We start from the raw sequence: 24776 nt of genomic DNA on the forward strand, positions 1-24776 counted from the left end.
TTCTCTTAGTACTTTTGCTTCCCCCTGACCCCGCACCTTTCATGCATAAATACCTTGTTTATATCGGTTCAGATGTATGTAAACTGCCGCTGTCCGGTCCGCTGGGCGGGGCTTATTCACCTGCCCCCCCCTCCCTGTCTTGCTCTACGCATTTCTTCTTGTGTAGAGCAAGACAGGGAGGGGGGAGCAGTTGAATAAGCGATGTATAAAAAAGGTATTTATGCATGAAAGGTGCGGGATCAGGGGGAAGCAAAAGTACTAAGAGAATCCTTATGTGACACACAATTGAATTATATCATTATATGATATCTCAAAAAAGGGGTGACAGATTCCCTTTAAGTGCAGAAAAAGTAGAAAAAAGCAAAAAAAAAGTTGCACATTATTGAGCAAATTAGGCATGTGACATATGCAACATTTTTATACTAGTTTTATTTCTCTTCATTTTAATATATTTCCCCCTGAAAGAGCCACATATAAAAAGACTAGCATATTGCTCAGACGCTACACCGTTATTTATACGCGACATCTTAATGGTTCTTTACAGCAAATCAATCTATAAACTAGGAAAACACACATAGTCGCTTGAACCAAAATCTTTTTATTTATCTTTTAGAATCCTCTAGGATGAGTCAAATGGAGTATTTCAAGAAAATAAAATGCTTCTCTTTGTATTCCAATCTGCCTATTGAAGCCATCCAAAGTAATTTTGTGCAGCTGGGGAACAGTCATTACTACATGACTGCTGGATCACTTCATTTTCCAGCTGCTGCTGGATTGCTCTGTAATATTTTCAAATACATTATATACCACACAACAGGCAGCCATAACAAAGCGTATGCTTCCAATGTAATTCTCTGCTTTCTCCACTCAACTGCGCCACATTGCAAATGCATGGAGATTTCTTGCTGTGAACGTTCTTAAGCACCAGTCGCAGGAAATACGACAGACCTTCCAGTCTACATTAAAGCTAAAACTTTTTTGACCCTGAAATTTCACACTCTTTTCTTCTGAATATCCCAGGCAGATAAGCCAATGATTTCAGACAGCCGTCCATTATTTGGAATTAGAGGCATATTTGTTCTTTCGTTCTACATGTACGGTACATCTGAAATCTCTAGCCACGTGACTCTATTCTCACACTGCATTAGCATTGTACAATACTGTAGACAGTTAAATGCACACAAAGTAATCCAAAACGGAATCGAAAGTTCAGTTCCTAAAGAATTACAAGAGCAATTCAGGTCAGACTGAAATTTTATTGTTGTGTGGCTGTTCCAACCCTGTTAAATATGTTCTGTGCTGAATAGAACATTTAGACACTAGAGAATTGGGATTTTAAGAAGTTGTAATAATGATAATAATAACCATGCCTGCGCTGATGGTAAAAGCTACCCGGTAAATCTGCTTTTCACCAAAAATGCTTCTACATACAGTATAGTCAATAGAATAACACAATATGTAATACAGAATAATGCAACAGTGAGACATGGAAGAGAAATGTATCGGCATGGGACTGCAAGTATGAAAATCACACGTGAGCAGTCACGGATGACCGCTGGAACTGTGTAACAGAGCAGAAACCCATTCGGATATATGCACACAACGACTTTGTTGGATAAGTGAACCCACTAAGTTTTCAAGAGGAAGACCCTTCAGGAAATATCAACAGCTTTTTTCTTATTTCTAAAGGGTCTTTTTTTAGCTCATTTGGTTTTTTTTTTTAAACCATCAGGGGTTTTTCAAGCAACAACACTGCTAGAAAGCTCAGAAAGATGGGGGAGGGGAATTTTCCAGGCATCTTTTGAGCCTTCCTGTTGACCTCTATTATAAAGTTTAAACCGTTTTCAGAGCACAAAATACATGAAGAATACTCCAAGTAGGCATGTATGCAGCACACATTGGGCATAATACAGCCAAGTTTCATCTAAAAGTCCTTTATTCCTCCACAGAGTAATGACAACAGAACTTTTTCACCATATAGATCGAAACGTTGCTGTTGTCATTACTCTATTGAGGAATAAATTACTTTTATATGAAACTTCCTGATGAGCGAAGAATATTCGATTCGCTGTTAACCGCTTTCAGACGACGGCACATCTGCTGATCTTGGTCAAAGAGGCCAACTCGCCGCCATCATTTGATGTGTCTTTTCAATAATTTTTTTCATCATTTTTGGGGATATTTTAATATAATATATTGAGCGATTTCCAAGAGGAAGCTGAATGAAGAATGGTCAGGTCACTTCTTTTAGCTACTTCACAGCTTTAGGTGCCTGAAGTGGTTAAAAGAAGCTAACAAATGAACATGTCCACAGAAATTTGTTTTGCTCTTGCTGTGGATAATTTTATTCTGTTTAGCATTTTTGAATCACTTTTTCAGGTGAGTTCCTAAGTGAATCCACTTAAAAAAGACGCCATGTGCACATCCCTTATAGATTAATTACTATTGCTGGTTTGACGGCACAGTTATTTCCATGAACACATACAGTCATGGCCAAAAGTATTGACACCCCTGCAATTCTGTCAGATAATACTCAGTTTCTTCCTGAAAATGATTGCAAACACAAATTCTTTGGTATTATTATCTTCATTTAATTTGTCTTAAATGAAAAAACACAAAAAGAATTGTCCTAAAGCCAAATTGGATATAATTGCACACCAAACATAACAAAGAGGGTGGACAAAAGTATTGGCACTGTTCGAAAAATCATGTGATGCTTCTCTAATTTGTGTAATTAACAGCACCTATAACTTACCTGTGGCACCTAACAGGTGTTGGCAACAACTAAATCACACTTGCAGCCAGTTGACATGGATTAAAGTTGACTCAACCTCTGTCTTGTGTCCTTGTGTGTACCACATTGAGCATGGAGAAAAGAAAGAAGACCAAAGAACTGTCTGAGGACTTGAGAAACCAAATTGTGAGGAAGCATGAGCAATCTCAAGGCTACAAGTCCATCTCCAAAGACCTGAATGTTCCTGTGTCTACCGTGCGCAGTGTCATCAAGAAGTTTAAAGCCCATGGCACTGTGGCTAACCTCCCTAGATGTGGCCGGAAAAGAAAAATTGACAAGAGATTTCAACGCAAGATTGTGCGGATGTTGGATAAAGAACTTCCACTAACATCCAAACAAGTTCAAGCTGCCCTGCAGTCCAAGGGTACAACGGTGTCAACCCGTACTATCCGTCGGCATCTGAATGAAAAGGGACTGTATGGTAGGAGACCCAGGAAGACTCCACTTCTTACCCCGAGACATAAAAAAGCCAGGCTGGAGTTTGCCAAAACTTACCTGAAAAAGCCTAAAACATTTTGGAAGAATGTTCTTTGGTCAGATGAGACAAAAGTAGAGCTTTTAGGGCAAAAGCATCAACATAGAGTTTACAGGAGAAAAAAGAGGCATTCAAAGAAAAGTACATGGTCCCTACAGTCAAACATGGCGGAGGTTCCCTGATGTTTTGGGGTTGCTTTGCTGCCTATGGCACTGGACTGCTTGACCGTGTGCATGGCATTATGAAGTCAGAAGACTACCAACAAACTTTGCAGCATAATTTAGGGCCCAGTGTGAGAAAGCTGGGTCTACCTCAGAGGTCATGGGTCTTCCAGCAGGACAATAACCCAAAACACACTTCAAAAAGCACTAAAAAATGGTTTGAGAGAAAGCACTGGAGACTTCTAAGGTGGCCAGCAATGAGTCTAGACCTGAATCCCATAGAACACCTGTGGAGAGATCTAAAAATGGCAGTTTGGAGAAGGCACCCTTCAAATATCAGGGACCTGGAGTAGTTTGCCAAAGAAGAGTGGTCTAAAATTCCAGCAGAGCATTGTAAGAAACTCATTGATGGTTACCGGAAGCGGTTGGTCGCAGTTATTTTGGCTAAAGGTTCTGCAACCAAGTATTAGGCTGAGGGTGCCAATACTTTTGTCCGGCCCATTTTTGGAGTTTTGTGTGAAATAATCAATGTTTTGCTTTTTGCTTCATTCTCTTTTGCGTTGTTTCATTTAAGACAAATTAAATGAAGATAATAATACCAAAGAATTTGTGTTTGCAATCATTTTCAGGAAGAAACTGAATATTATCTGACAGAATTGCAGGGGTGTCAATACTTTTGGCCATGACTGTATTTGGAATGTAAGGGTATCTTTAGTAGAATATTTATAAAAAAAAACCAAAACATTTTTTTTACAAGTCTTAAATTTTGACTGATGTGGGTTGCGTGCTGAGGCTTACACGAATTGCTAAAATGAAAGAGCAGAAATGCCCATCTGAACAAAGCAAGTGGTGGTGTAGGGATTCATAAAAAGTCTACGTCTAAAAAGGTGCACAGCTCAACTGACCACTTTGACCTCTTCATTATATATATTGATGACCCCGTGGGTCTTTGCTTTATTATCTCTAACGGTCTCCATAAATCAGATAAACTTCAGCAATACAAGCTAATTTAGACCGATAACAGCATTAGGCATTTTCTGCTTGGTTGACAGCAAGTTAAGATGTATAGCTACATAAACAAAAATTGCATTGGCTACATAGTGCTTAATCCATTCCCCTTTTAACCATTTAAAAGGTCAATTACTGACAAACGGCATTTAAATGATATGATTGCTGGTGTGTGCACCAGCTCTCATGAGACCCCTGTCACACAATCAAGGGGTGCAGATGGGTTGTCGCTGATGGGTTATTATGGCATCCGGGGGCCCACTGAAGGTCCCTTAGTTGCTATCTTAGTATTCAGGTGAAGCACAGTCATAGGCTGAGGTTGGGCTTCATAAAAGAACATAATTTTGTCTATAAACAGCATTACCTTCATACATAGAAATGATTGAAAACGACATGTATGGGGATATAGGTCTGCGATTAAAAAACTTCAGTGTATGGTGTGGGCTTAGTTGAGCTCCTAAGTATTCCTCAAACAAGAGGAGCGCACAATGGTTGAACATTAATGGCAAATGTCAATGACGGGTTATGGACAATCAATGCTACACTCTGGTAGAGTGCCAACTTGCAGATCACCAACTGTGTGGCTTTTTAGAGATATCTTATTAACATTTTAATACTTGTTTTTACTAGGACACCCCGTCATAGGCATCAAAATGCTTACTTACCCTGGTTGTGTATCATTTGTCACACAATGATAGGTAAAAGTCCCAAACATCTGAACACCAAGAATTCCATAGAGGAGCAGGAAAAATAGTAGAAAAATGGAGACACTCCATATTTGCTCTCCTGAGCGTCTATAAAGAACAACATGTTTAAATTAATTGCATGGATAACATGAAAATGTAAAACAACAAAGGTACTCCAATAATGCATCACTTTCTACAGTATAGACTAAGAACATATTCACCTCATGAAGTAAAACAACAGCAAATCCAAACCTCTCTCACACATATTTTTTTTTAGTATAATGAAAAAATGTCCTTTTGTTTGTGATAAAAGCACTGGCCCTTTAAGAAGGGAAGATAGAAGTCAGTTCAAATTCAGCTTTTCATTGACTTTCTCCTTCAAAGATGAAAAATGGTTGCTCAGAGAGTGATTTGTGCTGTTATCTTACTTCATGTGGGATAAAGTTATATAAGTAATAATAATAAGCAATATAAGAGACGTTCTTGTGTAATATGGAGCAGCAGAGACGGAAGATACAAATAGCAGGGAAACCTTACAGCAATCTCCTCTGCATGGCTTAGCTACTGCTTGTTCTATACAGTATGTTGTAGGAGACACAGACTATTGTTGTATACAGTATGTTGTAGGAGACACAGACTATTGTTGTATACAGTATGTTGTAGGAGACACAGACTAATCCTTTGCAAACAGCTATGTCCTACTTTTTCAGACTAACCATTAAGAAGCAGCTATGTACTCCTCTATTAGCTGGGTTGCAGAATACAAAGGAGATTTTATTACATAGCTGATAAATAATATTCTGTATAAAGTAAAATTGCAGTTCTCTGATTAACTGCCCATTGTGATGCATTGGGCATGATGCTTTGCTTCTGTTGGTAAGTATGATATAATGCACCATTTAGTATGGCAAAATAGCTTTAAATTTGACCTCACAACTTGCCTTACTTCTTTCTTTATAACTAGCCCCAAAATCAATAATGGAGAATGTTGAAGCCTATGGCGCTGTTTCTACAGCTGATATCCCAAATGCTATACCACTAATGACTGAGATTTATCATTAATTAGTTTTTAGCACAATCATAAATAGTTACAATTGCAAAGCGATTGTAAAAAGCATTTTTATATTTTACTAAAAATCTCAATGCTCTCAATGTTGTTTAATGCTCATAGCTTAGGTTACCAGACATCTCTGCTGTCTATCAGTGGTGGCAGGTCTCCGAGGCAAGGAGCGCAATGCTTACAAGGTCTTTTCCATAGAGCTTGTGAGTGCTGCTTTGAAGCTTGTTGGTTCGCTGAATCTGACCAGCTTCAGAGGATGAAACATCAGAGCATACAGTTTGGGCCAGCAGTGTGACAATGCCGCTGGTCCAAATGCTAATCAATCTGGCACACAGCAAACGATTCATTTTGACACAACCACTTTAAATACAGACTGCACCTTTTAATTGTTCCAATATATTGGAAATAAAAATTGCTAAATAAGTAATGCAACAGCGCAGATAAAAGGAAGCTAGATACACAAAAGCAACACATGACGCATGATCAATGTAAAATCAAAGTTCGTATAAAGCCATATAAGTCGGCATAAGAAAAATGTTTCATATTTTTCATACAGAAACATTAAAGCAATAAACAATTAGAAAAGTGAACACAGCTATTAAAGGGGTTCTCCAGGAGTAGAAAAAAGCAACTAAAGTAAATGTCAGTATAAATAAACTACTAAATACTTTCAATTAACAAATCATAATTGTTTTGTCTATGACTATAACCACTAAAAAATTTAAATGCCTGCTGCCTTGTTACACTTTCAGAACCTGTACTAGAATGTTGGGAAAGGTGACTGTGAGTATGTGCAGTAGGAAGCTAAGTACCCAGTGGATATTCTGTTGTAAAACTGGGGATACGAGAAGTGCGAAGGTAAAAAGAGGCTGCTCACACTGAAGTCCACCTTGTCTATCTCATCTAATTCTGAGGTCTCAGAGGTTGCTGAGATAATTACAGGCTGTTCACACTGTTGTCGATCCTTTCTTTCTGATCTAATATTAGAGATATCATGGGGTGCTGAGGTAAGAAGAGAATGCTCACACTGCTATCCGGCTTGTCTTTCTGATCTAATACTGTAAATTCTAAAAATGCTAATGTAGTGACCCGGTCCAGACTGGGTATGTCCCTTTAAGTAACCCTGGACTGTGAGTAGCTTTTGTACACCTCAACTCACCCCTAAGTTATCCTTTTGCAGTTATGTGTTTTAAATGAATCCATTACTCACTAATCTCATATATTCATGATTTATATATTAATCTCACAATGTGAAGTCTGACACAAGAATTGAGAGTTATCCTATTGGTCGGTGACCCTGTCACCAAGGTTCAATGGGAGGAGCTACCTCCAGTCTCTGTGGAGACAAGACAGGGTTCTGGAAGGTTCCCTGAGGAGTCTGGTTCAAGATGTGACCCAGAGCAGACCTCATGTGAGGGGTCTCCTGACCTTCCCTCCAGGCTCCAAGCCTGGAGGTTCATCCTTCTCTTCATACAGCCAGGCCTAATGCCTTGGATCTTCCCCTGACTTCTACAGCCAAGATGGCTGAAGACTTTTAACCTTTTTTTGACCCTGCATCCCCGCTATCCGGTTTAAGGCGTGCTTCTCCAGCATTAGGTCGCACTAAATGTGTACAGAAGAACCTATTGCTCTGTGTGTTGAGGAAATTGAGGGTCCCCTGCATCGCCGCAAATAATCCGTTATTTACTTCAAGTATATTTCTGCACGTACCGTGGCCAGATGAGAAAATGAATATGGGATTTCAGGTCTGTAAATATTGCCATATATTCCCTCTTCTGCATTTATGCCACCAAGAGACTTTGAGTTTCTTATAATTATCTGCAAGTCCTGCTCCTAACTAATCCAGTTTCTTAAAGCTCCAGAACCTCAATTCTGTGTCAGAATCCAATCCTGATCTGTATTGGCCATGGATTCCCCACATGAACTGTTACCATTACTCCATGTTATATCTCCCTGTTCTGCTGAAGTAAAGCAGCTGTTATCCCCAAGACCTGTTGTCTGTGGTTATTCCATCGGCTGTGGACACTGCGTGGGGGTGGATACCAGTGAACGGAATGGCCCCATACCAGGGCTGTTGCACTAAGGTAAAAAGAGGCTTTTCACACTGCTGTCCACCCTGTCTTTCTGATCCAATATTGGAGATTTCAGGAATGCAGAGGTAAGGAGAATCTTTTCACACTGCTTTCCACCATGTTGTCACGCTCAGACATGAGTAAGTCAGGGGGACAACACAGCATACAAATACAATGGGCTGGAAAAGAGAGAAGATGGCCCTAATGGTAGGGAGCGAGGGATGGGACATCTGACACCAATCTGTGCCTGTCCCTAAGCTCCCCTAATGCCCTATGCAGGTCCTCCCTCCTCACTGCCTTCTTGTGCCTTGTCCTCCATTGTCTCCGCAATATACCCGGGCTAGTGCACTGGCCTGCAAATACACTAGCCTCACCACTGCAGATGGTAAAACAAAGGGGAAGTGACAAACATGGAACAGGCAAAGTAAAAGGGAGAAATGCCCAGCTTCAGGCTCTGCTGCTAAGCTCCAAAGCAGCAGAGAATATTGCATCAGGAATTTGCACTCAAACAGCAGCAACACCACCAAAACAGGAAAGCTCCAAACCCCTAGCTGGTCTGCAATGAAGTAACTCTATTACTGATGATCAGCTGATGGGTCATGTGACTATTTAGGGTGGGAGTGGTTACTTACCAATAACAGCTGACCAACCTAAATAATAATAATAATAATCTTTATTTATATAGCGCCAACATATTCCGCAGCGCTTTACAGTTTAACAGTTTCAAAACACAAGTCATAAGTAACAACGTTAACAATACAATAATTAAAGCAAAATAAGATGAAATAAGACGACCCTGCTCGTGAGAGCTTACAATCTACAATGAGGTGATGGAGATACAAAGTACAGGTGTGTATTTACAATGGTGTATTTACAATGAAGGTCCAGCCATCTTGCGGGAGTGAAGGATGGATGGAGATAGTGAATGGGCTACACACGCACACTTACACAGAGAATGACTTTGATTAGTGAATGTGATAGGCCGCTCTGAACAGGTGTGTTTTGAGGGAGCGCCTAAAACTATGCAAATTGTGGATAGTCCTGATGTCTTGGGGTAGAGCATTCCAGAGGATAGGAGCAGCACGGGAGAAGTCTTGGAGTCGGGAGTGGGAGGTACGGATTAGTGCAGAGGTTAGTCGAAAGTCGTTTGCAGAGCGCAGCGATCGGCTAGGCCGATAGACAGAAATGAGAGAAGAGATGTAAGGGGGTGCCGCACTGTGGAGAGCTTTGCGGGTGAGAACAAGTACTTTGAATTGGATCCTATAATGAATGGGCAGCCAATGTAAGGACTGGCGAAGAGCGGACGCGTCCGAGTACCGATTAGCCAGATGGACGATCCTGGCCGCTGCATTAAGTATGGACTGGAGAGGGGATAGTCGAGTGACGGGGAGGCCAATTAATAGAGCATTGCAGTAATCCAGGCGAGAGTGGATCAATGCAACAGTGAGGGTTTTTGTTGTTTCCATAGTGAGAAAAGGGCGGATTCTAGAGATGTTCTTTAGGTGTAAGCGGCAAGAGCTGGCAAGGGATTGTATATGGGATGTGAAGGAGAGATTGGTGTCAAACATAACACCCAGACAGCGCGCCTGCTGCCGGGGTGTTATTGTGGTACCACCCACGGAGAGGGAAATGTCAGATTTAGGGAGGTTAGTAGACGGCGGGAGCAGAAGAAGTTCTGTTTTGGAGAGGTTGAGTTTCAGATAGAGAGCGGACATGATATTGGAGACTGCGGACAGACAGTCACTGGCGTTCTGTAGTACAGCGGGGGTAAGGTCGGGGGAAGACGTGTATAGTTGTGTGTCATCAGCATAAAGATGGTACTGAAAGCCAAATCTGCTGATGGTCTGTCCAATTGGGGCCGTGTAGAGAGAGAAAAGAAGGGGGCCAAGGCCTGAGCCCTGAGGTACCCCGACAGCAAGAGGAAGAGGAGATGACGTGGAGCCAGAGAACAAAACACTGAAGGAGCGGTCAGAGAGACAGGAAGAGAACCAGGAGAGTGCAGTGTCCTTAATGCCTAGTGACTGGAGCCTAGAGAGTAGGAGATGGTGGTCAACAGTATCGAAAGCTGCAGATAGGTCAAGAAGAATGAGCAGAGAGTGGTCACCGTTACGTTTTGCTGTCAGAAGGTCATTGGTCACTTTGATGAGTGCAGTTTCAGTCGAATGTAGGGGGCGGAAGCCGGACTGTGAAGGGTCTAGAAGGGAGTGAATGGAGAGGTAACGGGTAAGGCGGGAGTAAACTAGGCGTTCCAAAAGTTTAGAGATGAAGGGGAGATTGGAGACTGGTCTGTAGTTGTTTGTGCAGGATGGGTCGAGAGCAGGTTTCTTTAGTAATGGAGTAACGATGGCGTGTTTGAAGGAGGATGGGAAAATGCCCGAGGAGAGGGAGAGATTAAAGATTGTAGTTAGGTGGGTTGTGACGACTGGAGAGAGAGACTGGAGGAGATGTGAGGGAATGGGGTCGGTAGTGCATGTAGTCGGACGAGAAGAAGAGAGGAGTCTGGAGACTTCTTCTGTGATGGGATCAAATGTGGAGAATGAGCCAGGGGAGATGCAGGAAGGGATGGGAGTCACAGCACTTGGTGGTTGGGAGCAGATTTCTTGACGGATATTATCTATTTTTTCTGTAAAGTGGGAGGCCAGGTCATCAGCACAAATGTCTGATAGGGGCTTGTGCTTTTGGCCTGAGGAGGGAGTGAAAAGTGTCAAAAAGTTTCTTGGGGTTGTTGGCTAGTGAGGAGATCAGGGTGGTGAAGTAGGTCTGTTTGGCAAGGTGAAGGGCAGCGTTATAGGTTCTTAACATAAATTTGAAGTGGATGAAGTCTTCTGGTGTGTGGTTTTTCTCCATAAGCGTTCAGCACTCCTGGAGCATCGCTGGAGAAGTTGAGTTTGCGATGTGAGCCAGGGCTGTTTTACTCTGTGTTTGGAGGTTCTGAGGGTGAGGGGAGCTACTTGGTCAAGGGTGCTTCTAAGAGTGTCATTGTAGTGATGAACAGCCAGATTAGGACAGGAAAGAGAGGAGATTGGGGACAGAGATGAGTGTAGGGAATCTGAAAGTGTCTGAGGGTTAATAGCTTGTAGATTTCTGACTGTGTGGTAGGTAGGAATGAGCTGGGGTGGGCGAGGATTTGTGAGCGTGAAGGAGAGAATGTTGTGGTCAGAGAGTGGAAGCGGTGAGTTATTTAGGTGGGAGATTGAACAGAGCCGGCAGAAGACCAGATCAAGGGTGTTACCGTCCTTATGTGTCTCAGAGGTTGAAAGCTGTGAGAGGCCTAGAGAGGTGGTTAGTAGTAGAAGCTGGGATGCAGATGTGGAATTAGGGCTGTTAATGGGGATGTTGAAGTCTCCCAGGATGAGGGTTGGTAGTTCTGAGGACATGAAGTGTGGCAGCCAGGCTGAAAAGTGGTCAAGGAAGTGGGTGGGTGAGCCTGGGGGCCGGTATATGACCGCTACCCTGAGGGAGAGGGGACGGAAGAGCCTGATGGTGTGGACCTCAAAAGAAGGGAATAAGAGTGATGGGACTGGGGGGATGACCTGGAAAGTGCATTGTGGGGACAGGAGTATGCCAACTCCACCACCAGGTCTGTTTGTGGGTCTCGGGGAGTGAGAGAATTGTAAGCCACCGTAGGAAATGGCAGCAGGAGAGACAGTGTCAGAATCCTGAATCCAGGTTTCGGTGAGGGCCAACAGATTAAGAGAGTTGTTCAGAAAGTAGTTGTGTAGGAAAGGAAGCTTGTTACAAGCAGACCGTGGATTCCAGAGGGCACAATTAAAAGATTGAGATGAGGGAGTGAAAGTAATGTTAATCAGATTATTGTGGTTTTGATATGAGGTAGGGTAGGGGTTGAGGTTGGGGGATGGTGGACCAGGGTTGGGGGAGATGTCCCCTGAAATCAGTAGGAGAAGGAAGATAAAGAGCCAATAGTTGTTGGAATTGCAAGTAGTTTTTTTCTGCGATGTGTTTGGGCAAGATGGGCTGAGGTTTCTCAGGAAGGTGAGGAGTGTGTGGGAGCTGTACATGGGAGAAGGAAGTATAGAGGGGCTGATGTGTATGAGTCGTGATGGAGGGGGGATAGGGTGATGAATGTGGATGGCAAGGGAACACAGGAGGATAAAAATAAAGCACATGGTTAAAGGGGAAGGCAAAGTGTGGGTTACCTGACTCCTGCCCTGACTAACTGCCATGTATAAGTGCCGTTTTGCTGGATGCTTAGCTTCTGTGATGCTTTGCTTATGGGATGCTTGCGTGCTGTACCCCACATTGCGTGCTTCCCCTTAGCAACTACTACATATATAGGCCACACTACAGGGTCAGGAGAGAGGGATTGTGGGAGCTGGTTGGGTATAATTTGGCAGCTGGGGCCAGCACACCAGGGGATGGTTAGATGATCAAAGGCACTAGACCAAGATGTGGCAATATGCTATAGCACCTTCCACCTGATAAGATCTAGAAAGGCCCCAGTCACAGATCTAAAGCAGTAAGTATTACATACAGTGCAACAAATGAAACCTAAAAAGAACAGCTAGCAAGAGACAGACATTAACTCTTGCGCATAAAATACGTCTGTGAAAAAATGGTGTAAATGCATAAACAATAGTTTAGAAATCCATAGGGACTAATTTTCTGTCCCACACAAATGAAAATAAAAACTATAAAAAGTCTCTTAGATCCTCAGAGCGCTAATAATGTTCCAATCTAGTAATCATTCAGTAAATGATGGTTAAGAAGCACAATGTAAAGAAGCACAGTGTTAAGATCCAATAGTCATACAACAGGCTTAATGGTAAAAAAGTAGTAGTACCTGTGGTGGTGTTGTAATGGAAGTTCTCCTTCTATAAGCGGTATGATGATAAAAGATAGGTGCTGTGATTATCAGCGTATGAGCCACAAAAATTTGGTTTCTACTAATCAGCTTAAATGGCGGGACTATACAAATAACCCTCCTATTGTGAGGGGGACCATCCCTGAGGAAGAAGACAGCCAGTCTTTGAAACATGTTGGAAAGTATTCTGGTCCCTGCAACAACCAGTAACCAGCGGAGCCGGCAGTATCACGTGTTGACTGACGTCACGAAGATCCTGGACGGCTGGAGAAACAAACAGACGCCGAGAGCACGCCAGATTCCCCACCGCTGCGTTCAGGCTGGGGGTACATTAACAAGTGGCTGTCACCGGCAGGGACAGCCCTTGTATCATACAAAAGATATATATTTTTGTGGCTCATACGCTTATAATCACAGCGCCTATCTTTTATCATCATATCGCTTATAGAAGGAGAACTTCCATTGCAACACCACCACAGGTACTACTACTTTTTTACCATTAAGCCTGTTGTATGACTATTGGATCTTAACACTGTGCTTCTTTACATTGTGCTTCTTAATCATCATTTACTGAATGATTACTAGATTGGAACATTATTAGCGCTCTGAGGATCTAAGAGACTTTTTATAGTTTTTATTTTCATTTGTGTGGAACAGAAAATTAGTCCCTATGGATTTCTAAACTATTGTTTACGCATTTACCCCATTTTTTCACAGAAGTATTTTATGCGCATGCTTTTTTATACTGCGATTGACTCTAATTTTGACACCCTGCAATTTATTTAAATTTCAGAAGAACCAGAGCTGCTGGGAATCCCATATCTTCTGATCTAATAAAGGTGATACCAGGAGTGGTGCAGCAAAGAGGAGGCTATTTACACTGCTGTCCACTCGATCTTTCTGATCAGATACTAGAGATACTATAAGTGTTGAGGCTAACAGGAGGCAATTTACACTGCTGTCCACCCTGTTTTACTGATCTAACACTGGAGATATTATAAGTGCTGAAGTAAGAAGAGGCTACTCACATTGCTGTTCACCATGTATGTGTGATCTAATACTGGAGAATTTAGAAGAACTGTGGTATGAAGAGGCTGCTCAAACTGCTGTCCATACTTTGTATCTCATCTAATGCTGGAGATCTGAGGGGTGCAAAGTTAAAATGTGGCTTTTCACATGGTGCCCAATTTGTCTTCCTTAATTATAGTACCTGGTATATGCATCTCTTGGTCACAACAGTGGAGCTACTAACTGCACGCTCTCACATGGATGTTTCCAACATTCTAAGACAAGTTTCTATCAGTGTAACAACATGGCGGCTATTTTATTTTAAAAGTGATTAACTCCTTCGTTAAACTTATTGTGATTAGCCAGCTAACAGTATGTAGCTATATGTTGATAATGACATATCCTTTAGCTATTTGTTTTTTTTTTAATTCTCGGAGAACCCTTTGAGTCAATAAATAAATCTATGGCTATAGTAATAAATAGTCAATTACTGAGATTTCATGCCATGCGTAAATATATTTAATTTTCTAAAATGTACTATTCTTACAAGCTCAATGTTTTTTTGAAAGCTTTAAAATGCAATATTAAAATTGCTATTTTGTAATAATGTTAAGATATTAAATATTGTAATTTATGTATGGAAAAATTGTGTTAAGTAGTGGCAAATACAGACATTTAGGTGTTTTACTATTGGATTGTTCCAGACAGTTTGGCAATCAACTGAGGCATTTTTTAATCAAAATTACATTTTAATTAAGTCAATGCAAATCAGGAAATTAAAACTCAGAACCTCTGGTAATTTGGGGAAATTTTAATAAGCAATCTGACAAGTGACATGTTTATTCTTATGTCAAAAATGTTTCTAATAGGTAAATTATACACTAAATAATTTGAAATTAAATATTGTAAAATAATCTAAATTTTCTAATCATAGCCTTAATATCGAAAATCAGTTTATTCTAAATTGTGATTACACTTGTGCATTACTAAACGTGAAGAAGAAAGTTTTAAGCTATCTTCACAGAAACAGTTTTTGTGGCTTTTTGGTGGTTGTAAAAAAACACCACGAGCAGACTCATCACAACTGATGCTTTATATGCCAGTAAAATTGACCAAAATCATTAACAGCATACATCTCTAAATTTATTTTGCTCATCTTTCAACTGTTGTGTGCCAACATCAGGAATATACTCCAGTAAGGGATTAGGGGTACAAATTTCTTTTAGAATTTAGGCCACTTTTTTGGCCTAAATTATAATACATTTTTTGATTATCACTTAGCCATGCACCATCCAACTAATGTCCACCCACATTTCAAAATGTTGTAGAAACTTGGGTAAGAATAACAGTAGTTGCTAAATATTTGGCATAAAAAAAAAATCCACTTTTCAAATAGTTTTATTACAGAATTTTGTAGCCAAATGTTTGATACATCAGTCCCATAAGTTTCATGACATTTTTATTGTTTTGCAAATTCTTGGCCACACAACAGATATGAGGGGATCGCTTCTCACAGCCCTGTTCCATGGTCCAGGCCAGTGATCTCTGGCTGTGGACAGGAGCTGTGTGAATTTAAATATATTCCCCAACACGGTGTTGGATTTGCCGACCGCTACATTACGTTTTGCCAGCCTGGCTAATCTTAAGACAAATACAGGTGCTTCTCACAAAATTAGAATATCATCAAAAAGTTAATTTATTTCAGTTCTTCAATACAAAAAGTGAAACTCATATATTAGATAAAGTCATTACAAACAGAGTGATCTGTTTCAAGTGTTTATTTCTGTGAATGTTAATGATTATGGCTTACAGCCAATGAAAACCCAAAAGTCATTATCTCAGTAAATTAGAATACTTTATAACACCAGCTTGAAAAATGATTTTAAGATCCGAAATGTTGGTCTACCGAAATGTATGTTCATTAAGTTAACGCAATACTTGTTCGGGGCTCCTTTTGCATCAATTACTGCATCAATGCTGTGTGGCATGGAGCTGATCAGCCTGTGGCACTGCTGAGGTGCTTTGGAAACCCAGGTTGCTTTGATAGCAGCCTTCAGCTTGTCTGCATTTCTGGGTCTGGTGTCTCTCATCTTCCTCTTGACAATACCCCATAAAGTCTCTATGGGGTTAAAGTAAGGCGAGTTTGATGGCCAATCAAGCACGGTGATGCTGTTGTTTTTAAACCAGGTATTGGTACTTTTGGCAGTGTGGACAGGTGCCAAGTCCTGCTGGAGAATGAAATTTCCATCTCCAAAAAGCTTGTTGGCAGAGGGAAGCATGAAGTGTTCTAAAATTTCCTGGTAGATGGCTGCGCTGACTTTGGTCTTGACAAAACACAGTCGACCAACAGCAGCAGATAACATGACTCCCCAAACCATCACTGATTGTGGAAACTTCACACTAGACCTCATGCAGCTTGGAGTATGTGCCTCTCCACTATTCCTCCAGACTCTGGAACCTTGATTTTCAAAAGAAATATAAAATTTACTTTAATCTGAAAACAACACCTTGGACCACTGAGCAACAGTCCAGTTCTTCTCCTTGGCCCACGTAAGACGCACCTGGCGTTGTCTATTGGTCGAGTGGTTTGACACAAGGAATGAGACACTTGTAGCAATGACTACCAGCAGCAGTCCACTCCTTGTGAATCTCCCCCAAATTTTTGAATGACCTTTTCTTAACAATCCTTTCAAGACTGCGGTTATCCCATTTGCTTGTGCACCTTTTTCTACCACACTTTTTCCTTCCACTCAACCTTCCATTAACATGCTTGGATACAGCATTCTGTGAACAGCCAGCTTTTTTAGCAATGACCTTTTGTGGCTTATCCTCCTTGTGAAGTGTGTCAATGACTGCCTTATGGACATCCGTCAAGTCAGCAGTCTTCCCCATGATTGTAGAGCCTAGTGAAACAGACTAAGGGACCTTTTTAAATGCTTAGGAAACCTTTACAGGTGTTATTTGTTATGATTCTAATTTCCGGAGATAACGACTTTTGGGTTTTCATTGACTGTAAGCCATAATCATCAACATAAACAGAAATAAACAATTGAAATAGATCACTTTGTAATCGCTCTATATCATATATGAGCTTCACTTTTCGTATTGAAGAACTGAAATAAACTAACTTTTTGATGATATTCTAATTTTGTGAGAAGCACCTGTACATACTCATGAGTCAAGACCATAAAAATATCCAAAAGTCATATAAACATAGTTATGGGGGTTTTCCCATCATATAAAGATCAATAACCGGTGGGTTCTACTAACATATACAACCAATATCAGGGTACAAAGTACCCAGAAAAACACCACTCAAAAAAAGTATAAAATATATATTTTTTTTATTAAGGATTAAATGTAAGCAAGACAGGAACAAAGAGAGTAAATGGGAGATGTAAGGCTAGTTTCACACTAGCGTATTTTACATGCAGCGCATGGCGCCACTATGCCCCGCCCCCTGTCCGCCCCGTCCGGTCATCTCCTCCTATTATCGCACACGGCTGCATGCGATATGCGCACCCTATCTTTAGCATAGGGTGCGCTGGCCGTGCGCTGGCCGTGCGCTAGTAGGATTTTTGCGTGCGCTGTGCACTTTTGAAGGTGCGCCAGTGTGCTCCAAACGCACCATGTTGCATTTTAGCGCTCTTGCCGCACCTTCAAGAGTGCGCAGCGCACGCAAAAATCCTACTGGCGCACGGCCAGCGCACAGTCTGCGCACCCTATGCTAAAGATAGGGTGCGCATATCGCATGCAGCCGTGTGCGATAGTAGGAGGAGATGACCGGATGGGGCGGGCAGGGGGCGGGGCTTAGCGGCGCAGTGCGCTGCATGTAAAATACGCTAGTGTGAAACTAGCCTAAGAGGATTCAAAAGGGGATAAAATCTAGTACATAAAGGGGGAGGGGGTTTTCACAAAAAGTAATGGGTAGCAAGGTAGTCTATATCAGACAAAGCAGAGAATATTAATGAACTTCCATGATTCATGAAAGAATTTGCATGTAAGACATGACACTGTAACTCATAGCACAGACTATTAAGACAGTATAGTGACAAAAATAATCAGTTCATTTATATGTACAGTGGGGCAAAAAAGTATTTAGTCAGTCAGCAATAGTGCAAGTTCCACCACTTAAAAAGATGAGAGGCGTCTGTAATTTACATCATAGGTAGACCTCAACTATGGGAGACAAACTGAGAAAAAAAAATCCAGAAAATCACATTGTCTGTTTTTTTTTCATTTTATTTGCATATTATGGTGGAAAATAAGTATTTGGTCAGAAACAAAATTTCATCTCAATACTATGTGATATATCCTTTGTTGGCAATGACAGAGGTCAAACGTTTTCTGTAAGTCTTCACAAGGTTGCCACACACTGTTGTTGGTATGTTTGCCCATTCCTCCATGCAGATCTCCTCTAGAGCAGTGATGTTTTTGGCTTTTCGCTTGGCACCACGGACTTTCAACTCCCTCCAAAGGTTTTCTATAGGGTTGAGATCTGGAGACTGGCTAGGCCACTCCAGGACCTTGAAATGCTTCTTACGAAGCCACTCCTTCGTTGCCCTGGCGGTGTGCTTTGGATCATTGTCATGTTGAAAGACCCAGCCACGTTTCATCTTCAATGCCCTTGCTGATGGAAGGAGGTTTGCACTCAAAATCTCACGATACATGGCCCCATTCATTCTTTCATGTACCCGGATCAGTCGTCCTAGCCCCTTTGCAGAGAAACAGCCCCAAAGCATGATGTTTCCACCACCATGCTTTACAGTAGGTATGGTGTTTGATGGATGCAACTCAGTATTCTTTTTCCTCCAAACACGACAAGTTGTGTTTCTACCAAACAGTTCCAGTTTGGTTTCATCAGACCATAGGACATTCTCCCAAAACTCCTCTGGATCATCCAAATGCTCTCTAGCAAACTTCAGACGGGCCCGGACATGTACAGGCTTAAGCAGTGGAACACGTCTGGCACTGCAGGATCTGAGTCCATGGTGGCGTAGTGTGTTACTTATGGTAGGCCTTGTTACATTGGTCCCAGCTCTCTGCAGTTCATTCACTAGGTCCCCCCGCAAAGTTCTTGGATTTTTGCTCACCATTCTTGTGAGAATTCTGACCCCACGGGGTGGGATTTTGCGTGGAGCACCAGATCGAGGGAGATTATCAGTGGTCTTGTATGTCTTCCATTTTCTAATTATTGCTCCCACAGTTGATTTCTTCACTCCAAGCTGGTTGGCTATTGCAGATTCCGTCTTCCCAGCCTGGTGCAGGGCTACAATTTTGTTTCTGGTGTCCTTTGACAGCTCTTTGGTCTTCACCATAGTGGAGTTTGGAGTCAGACTGTTTGAGGGTGTGCACAGGTGTCTTTTTATACTGATAACAAGTTTAAACAGGTGCCATTACTACAGGTTATGAGTGGAGGAAAGAGGAGACTCTTAAAGAAGAAGTTACAGGTCTGTGAGAGCCAGAAATGTTGATTGTTTGTTTCTGACCAAATACTTATTTTCCACCATAATATGCAAATAAAATGAAAAAAAAACAGACAATGTGATTTTCTGGATTTTTTTTTCTCAGTTTGTCTCCCATAGTTGAGGTCTACCTATGATGTAAATTACAGACGCCTCTCATCTTTTTAAGTGGTGGAACTTGCACTATTGCTGACTGACTAAATACTTTTTTGCCCCACTGTATATCATGCAGTATAATACTGGAAGACAAGAAAAAAAGCGTAACCGCGAAATGTGCATCAGAGCACTGGTCGCTGTATGTGGGGTCCCTTCCATTCAATATGGGTAAGCTCTGTACTACCTTTATATTAGATATGGACAGATAAAGCCTTTTTAAGTGAGATAACTACAGATTCTGAAGGAAAATTTCTCTCTACATGTGGCATATGTCAGGCACCATTTTCCTAGTACAAATAGGGGAAAATATGTGTAGGTGGGTTAAGAGCTGGCTCAGGGATAGGAAACAAAGGGTGGTTATTAATGGAGCACACTCGGACTGGGTCACAGTTAGCAGTGGGGTACCACAGGGGTCAGTTTTGGGCCCACTTCTTTTTAACAAATTTATTAATGACCTTGTAGGGGGCATAGAGAATAGAATTTCAATATTTGCAGATGACACTAAACTCTGCAGGGTAATCAATACAGAGGAGGACAATTTTATATTACAGGAGGATTTATGTAAACTAGAAGCTTGGGCTGATAAATGGCAAATGAGCTTTAATGGGGATAAATGTAAGGTCATGCACTTGGGTAGAACGAATAAGATGTATAATTATGTGCTTAATTGTAAAACACTAGGCAAAACTGTCACTGAAAAGGACCTGGGTGTATGGGTGGACGACAAACTCACACTTAGTGGCCAGTGTCAGGCAGCTGCTGCAAAGGCAAATAAAATAATGGGATGCATTAAAAGAGGCATAGATGCTCATGAGAAGAACATAATTTTACCTCTATATAAGTCACTAGTGCGACCACACTTAGAATACAGTGTACAGTTCTGGTCTCCGGTGTATAAGAAAGACATAGCTGAACTGGAGCGGGTGCAGAGAAGAGCGACCAAGGTTATTAGGGAACTAGGGGGTCTGCAATACCAAGACAGGTTATTACACTTGGGGTTATTTAGTTTGGAGAATCGAAGGATTAGGGGTGATCTTATTACAATGTATAAATATATGCGGGGACAGTACAAAGACCTTTCTAATGATCTTTTTACTCTTAGACCTGTGACGGGGACAAGGGGGCATCCTCTACGTCTGGAGGAAAGAAGGTTTAAGCATACTCACAGATGCGGATTCTTTACTGTAAGAGCAGTGAGACTATGGAACTCTGCCATATGATGTTGAAATGAGTGATTCCCTACTAAAATTTAAGAAGGGACTGGATGCCTTTCTTGAAAAGTATAATATTAGAGGGTATATACACTAGTTTCCTTAATATTGCGTTGATCCAGGGAGCTAGTCTGATTGCCGTATGTGGAGTCGGGAAGGAATTTTTTTTCCCCAATGTGAAGCTTACTGTTTGCCACATGGGTTTTTTTTGCCTTCCTCTGGATCAAAATGTTAGGACAGGTTAGGACAAGATATGGGTTGAACTAGATGGACTTAAAGTCTCCCTTCAACCTTAATAACTATGTTACTATGTTAAATGCAACAGATGAATTGCACTATTTCATAAACCAAAGAATGACAAACTCCATATAGCATATACCATCAAATGGATGTGAAATAGGCCTTTATTTGATGAATCAAGGTTCAAGGATACACTTAATGTATGTGCTGAATGGTTTCTTGGATCATATTATCAATATTCACTACAAAACACAGTGTGAACCAGAGCTCTTTTCTAATAAAACAAGTCTATGCCTGATTCAAGGCAAAAAAATTAGGAAGGGGGGCACAGCTGTATTTGAAAAAATCTCACCAACACTGAGAACACTGGCAAAACTGCAAATACCCAATAGTGGAAAAATGTCAATAGATATAAAGTGCCGCCAGTTCTTTTAGTGTTGTGATCACACAATTTACTGCAATACACCTCATTATTATTATTTTTATTATTATTTCTATAGCACTATTGATTCCATGGTGCTGTACATGAGAAGGGGTTACATAAACATACTAACAATGATAGACTGGTACAGATGGAAGAGGACCTTGCATTTGTAGGCTTACAGTCTTCAGGGTGATCGGGAAGGAGACAGTAGGTTGGGGGTTGCAGTAGCTTCGATGGTGCTTAGGTGGCAGTGTGGTCATTGCAGGTTGTAAGCTTTCTTGAAAAGATGAGTTTTCAAAGTCTGTTTGAAGGATCCAAATGTGCTAGATAATCGGACATGTTGGGGCACAGAATTCCAGAGGATGAGGAATATTCAGGAGAAGTCATGGAGATGATTTGGTGAGAAAAGAATAAGTGTGGTAGAGAGAAGGAGATCTTGGGAAGACCGGAAATTATATGGGGGAAGATATCAGGAAATTAGTTTGGAAATATACAGGGGAGACAGGTTATGGATGGCTTTGTAGGTCAGTGATAGTAGTTTGTACCGGATACGCTAGGGAATTGTGAGCCAATGAAGGGATTTGCAAAAGGGAGAAGCAAAAGAGTATCGCGGAGAGAAATGAATTAGTAGAGCAGCAGAGTTAAGATTGGACTGGAGAGGTGCGAGAGTGTTAGCAGGTAGGCCACAGAGGAGGATGTTGCAGTAGTCAAGGCTGGAGATGATGAGGGCATGCATAAGAATTTTAGTAGATTGAGGGTTGAGGAAAGGACGGATTCTAGAAATATTTTTCAGTTGGAGGCTAAAGGAGGTGGAGAGAGCTTGCATCTGCGGTTTGAAGGACAGGGCAGAGTCAAGGGTTTCTCTGAGACAACAGATTTCTGGTACAGGGGAAAGCGTTGCGTCATCTATTGTGATAGATAGATCAGGTAGGGAAGATGTGTGAGATGGAGTTAAGATAATGAGTTCAGTTTTGTCCGCATTGAGCTTGAAAAAGCCAGAGAAGGAGGATATGGCTGATAGACACTCCGGGATTCTAGACAGCATAGAGGTGACATCTGGGCCAGAGAGGCAGATCTGAGTGTCATCAGCATATATATGGTACTGGAAGCCATGGGATTTTAGGAGTTGTTCCAGGCCAAGTGCATAGATGGAGAAGAGAAGGAGTCCTAGGACAAAGCCTTGAGGAACTCTAATAGAAAGAGGGCAGGGTGATGTGCAGTTTGAAAGGTATGAGGAGATCCAGGATAGGGCAAGGTCTTTGACTCCAAAGGAAAAGAGGATCTGTAGTATGAGGCAGTGGTCAACTGTGTCAAAGGCAGGTTTAGAAGGACTATAGGGAAGAGTCTGTTAGCTTTGGCTATAGGTAATTTTGGGCAGGGCAGCTTCTGTGGCACGGTTGGGACAGAAACCAGATTGTAGATTGTCGAATAGCAAGTTAGATGATAGGTGGGAGGAAAGTTCGGCGTGGACGTGCTGCTCAAGGAGTTTGGAATCAAATGGAAAAATAGGAATTGAATGAATAACAGAAAAAATATAACAGTGCCCAGACAGAGACTGAGGCTTGCTACCACCAGTAAAGTTGAAAATTTCACCCACAGAGCATGGGGGAGAGTGTCCCCACAGAAGCAGCTTACAAACTTCATCCCCAGACTATGCAGCACAATACCCCCAAAGAAGCCAATTCTAATGCATGAGAATAATATTCCCACATAAGATTATTAAACATTTAACCCACAGAGCGTGGTGCACAATTCCCACACAGAGGAAGTTTAAAAATTGCAGCCTCAGAGAATGGGGCATGATACCCCAAATGATCAAAAATGTATGCTACAGTTCTGTGTGTACTGAAAATTCATCTGAGGAAAACATACTAGGTAGGTGTTAGTCTCCTATAGGAGTACACTCTCGAAAAAAATGCATGACAGAGCACATGTTTGCTTTGCCATCACCATTGCAATCTATGGCCCCATTGGTGCATATGTCCGGACCCCATTTTGCGGAGGATTTTGGACGTATACCCAGACGGGGACACACCACGCAATGTGAAATGCCCCTTATGAAACTCAATTAAAACAACCTACAAATTAGAAAACTAAACTAACTATCTAGAACCATGAGGCGTAAGTAAAAGTGGAGCAAGCGGTGAACGTGTCGTATGGGTGGAAGAAGAAATGGAGGAGTAATCAAACTTTTTTTTCACTTTAGTATTTTTTACTTTTTCTGTTTTCTTTATTTTTTCTTTATTCTTTTTTTTATTTTTTTATGTAACTCACTTAAAACAACCTCCAAAACTAAAACTAGCTATCTAGAACCTGAAGCATAGGTCCAAGTGGAGGAAGACATGAATGTGGTGGTAAGGGTGGAGGAGGGTGTTGCTTTTTTTTTTTAGGGAACTGACTTCAAAGAACAGAGAATTAACCCAAAATAAACTAACAAGCTAGAACTGGGGGGTGGAGATCCAACTGGAGGAGGAGGTGGAGGAGGTGGACTTGGGGGTGTTGGTGGAAGAGGCGAAGGAGATAGCCAACAGCTTTTTGTATTTGAAGATGAGGCACCTAAATGAAACCAAAGGCAACTAAAGTTGAACACTGGCTGGGTAACGCTGTGATAGTTGTCTAGTCATCCAAAGGTATAGCCAAGTCCTGTGGGATCCATGCCTGATTCATTTTAAGGGATTTTAAGGAATTTAAGGTTCCCATTGTTGGATGTGGACAGGCGGATGCTGTGCTAAACACACGTTCCGACATGACACTTGACGCAGGGCAGGCCAGAACCTTAAAGACATAAGGGCAAGCTCAAGCCATGCGTCCAATTTGGAGACCCAAAAGTTAAATGGGACAGATCTGTTAGTATATGGAAAAGTGTTGATACATACTCTTCCACAAAGTTTTGTAACGCTGACTTCTGCTAATATGGACCCTTTGACATGGTGTTGCTGTTTGCTGTGGTATGCCACATTTTGGCCATGCTAACCCTGCCTTCTGAAGTGCTGACAGTGCCCCAGCTGCATTGACTACTTCCTCCTCCAACTTGTTGTTCCACTGAGACCTCGCTGTCAGGTGGGAAAGCAATTAGTAGTTTTTCTACCAGTTTGTATTTGTATCCAGGCATTTTGTGATCCCTCTCCAGTGATGGAAGTAATAATGACACGTTGTCGGGAATCCAGAATGGTGGCCACCCAGTAATTTGCACT

At 41.6% G+C, this 24776-nt stretch overlaps 1 protein-coding gene across 4 annotated transcripts in view; it reads right to left on the reverse strand.

The window, feature by feature from the left end:
• NALCN (sodium leak channel, non-selective) overlaps positions 1-24776 on the reverse strand; it is an 871910-nt gene that overhangs the window by 637467 nt on the left and 209667 nt on the right. For all 4 annotated transcript variants that reach the window (XM_073569511.1, XM_073569510.1, XM_073569508.1 and 1 more), the window contains one exon: positions 5104-5232. In XM_073569511.1, the coding sequence (XP_073425612.1) occupies positions 5104-5232 (129 nt within the window). The remainder of the gene's footprint in view (positions 1-5103; positions 5233-24776) is intronic.

The sequence above is a fragment of the Dendrobates tinctorius genome, unplaced genomic scaffold (assembly GCF_039654945.1).
Source record: "Dendrobates tinctorius isolate UK_male_01 unplaced genomic scaffold, ASM3965494v1 ptg000026l, whole genome shotgun sequence".
In the NCBI taxonomy this organism is placed as follows: domain Eukaryota; kingdom Metazoa; phylum Chordata; class Amphibia; order Anura; family Dendrobatidae; genus Dendrobates; species Dendrobates tinctorius.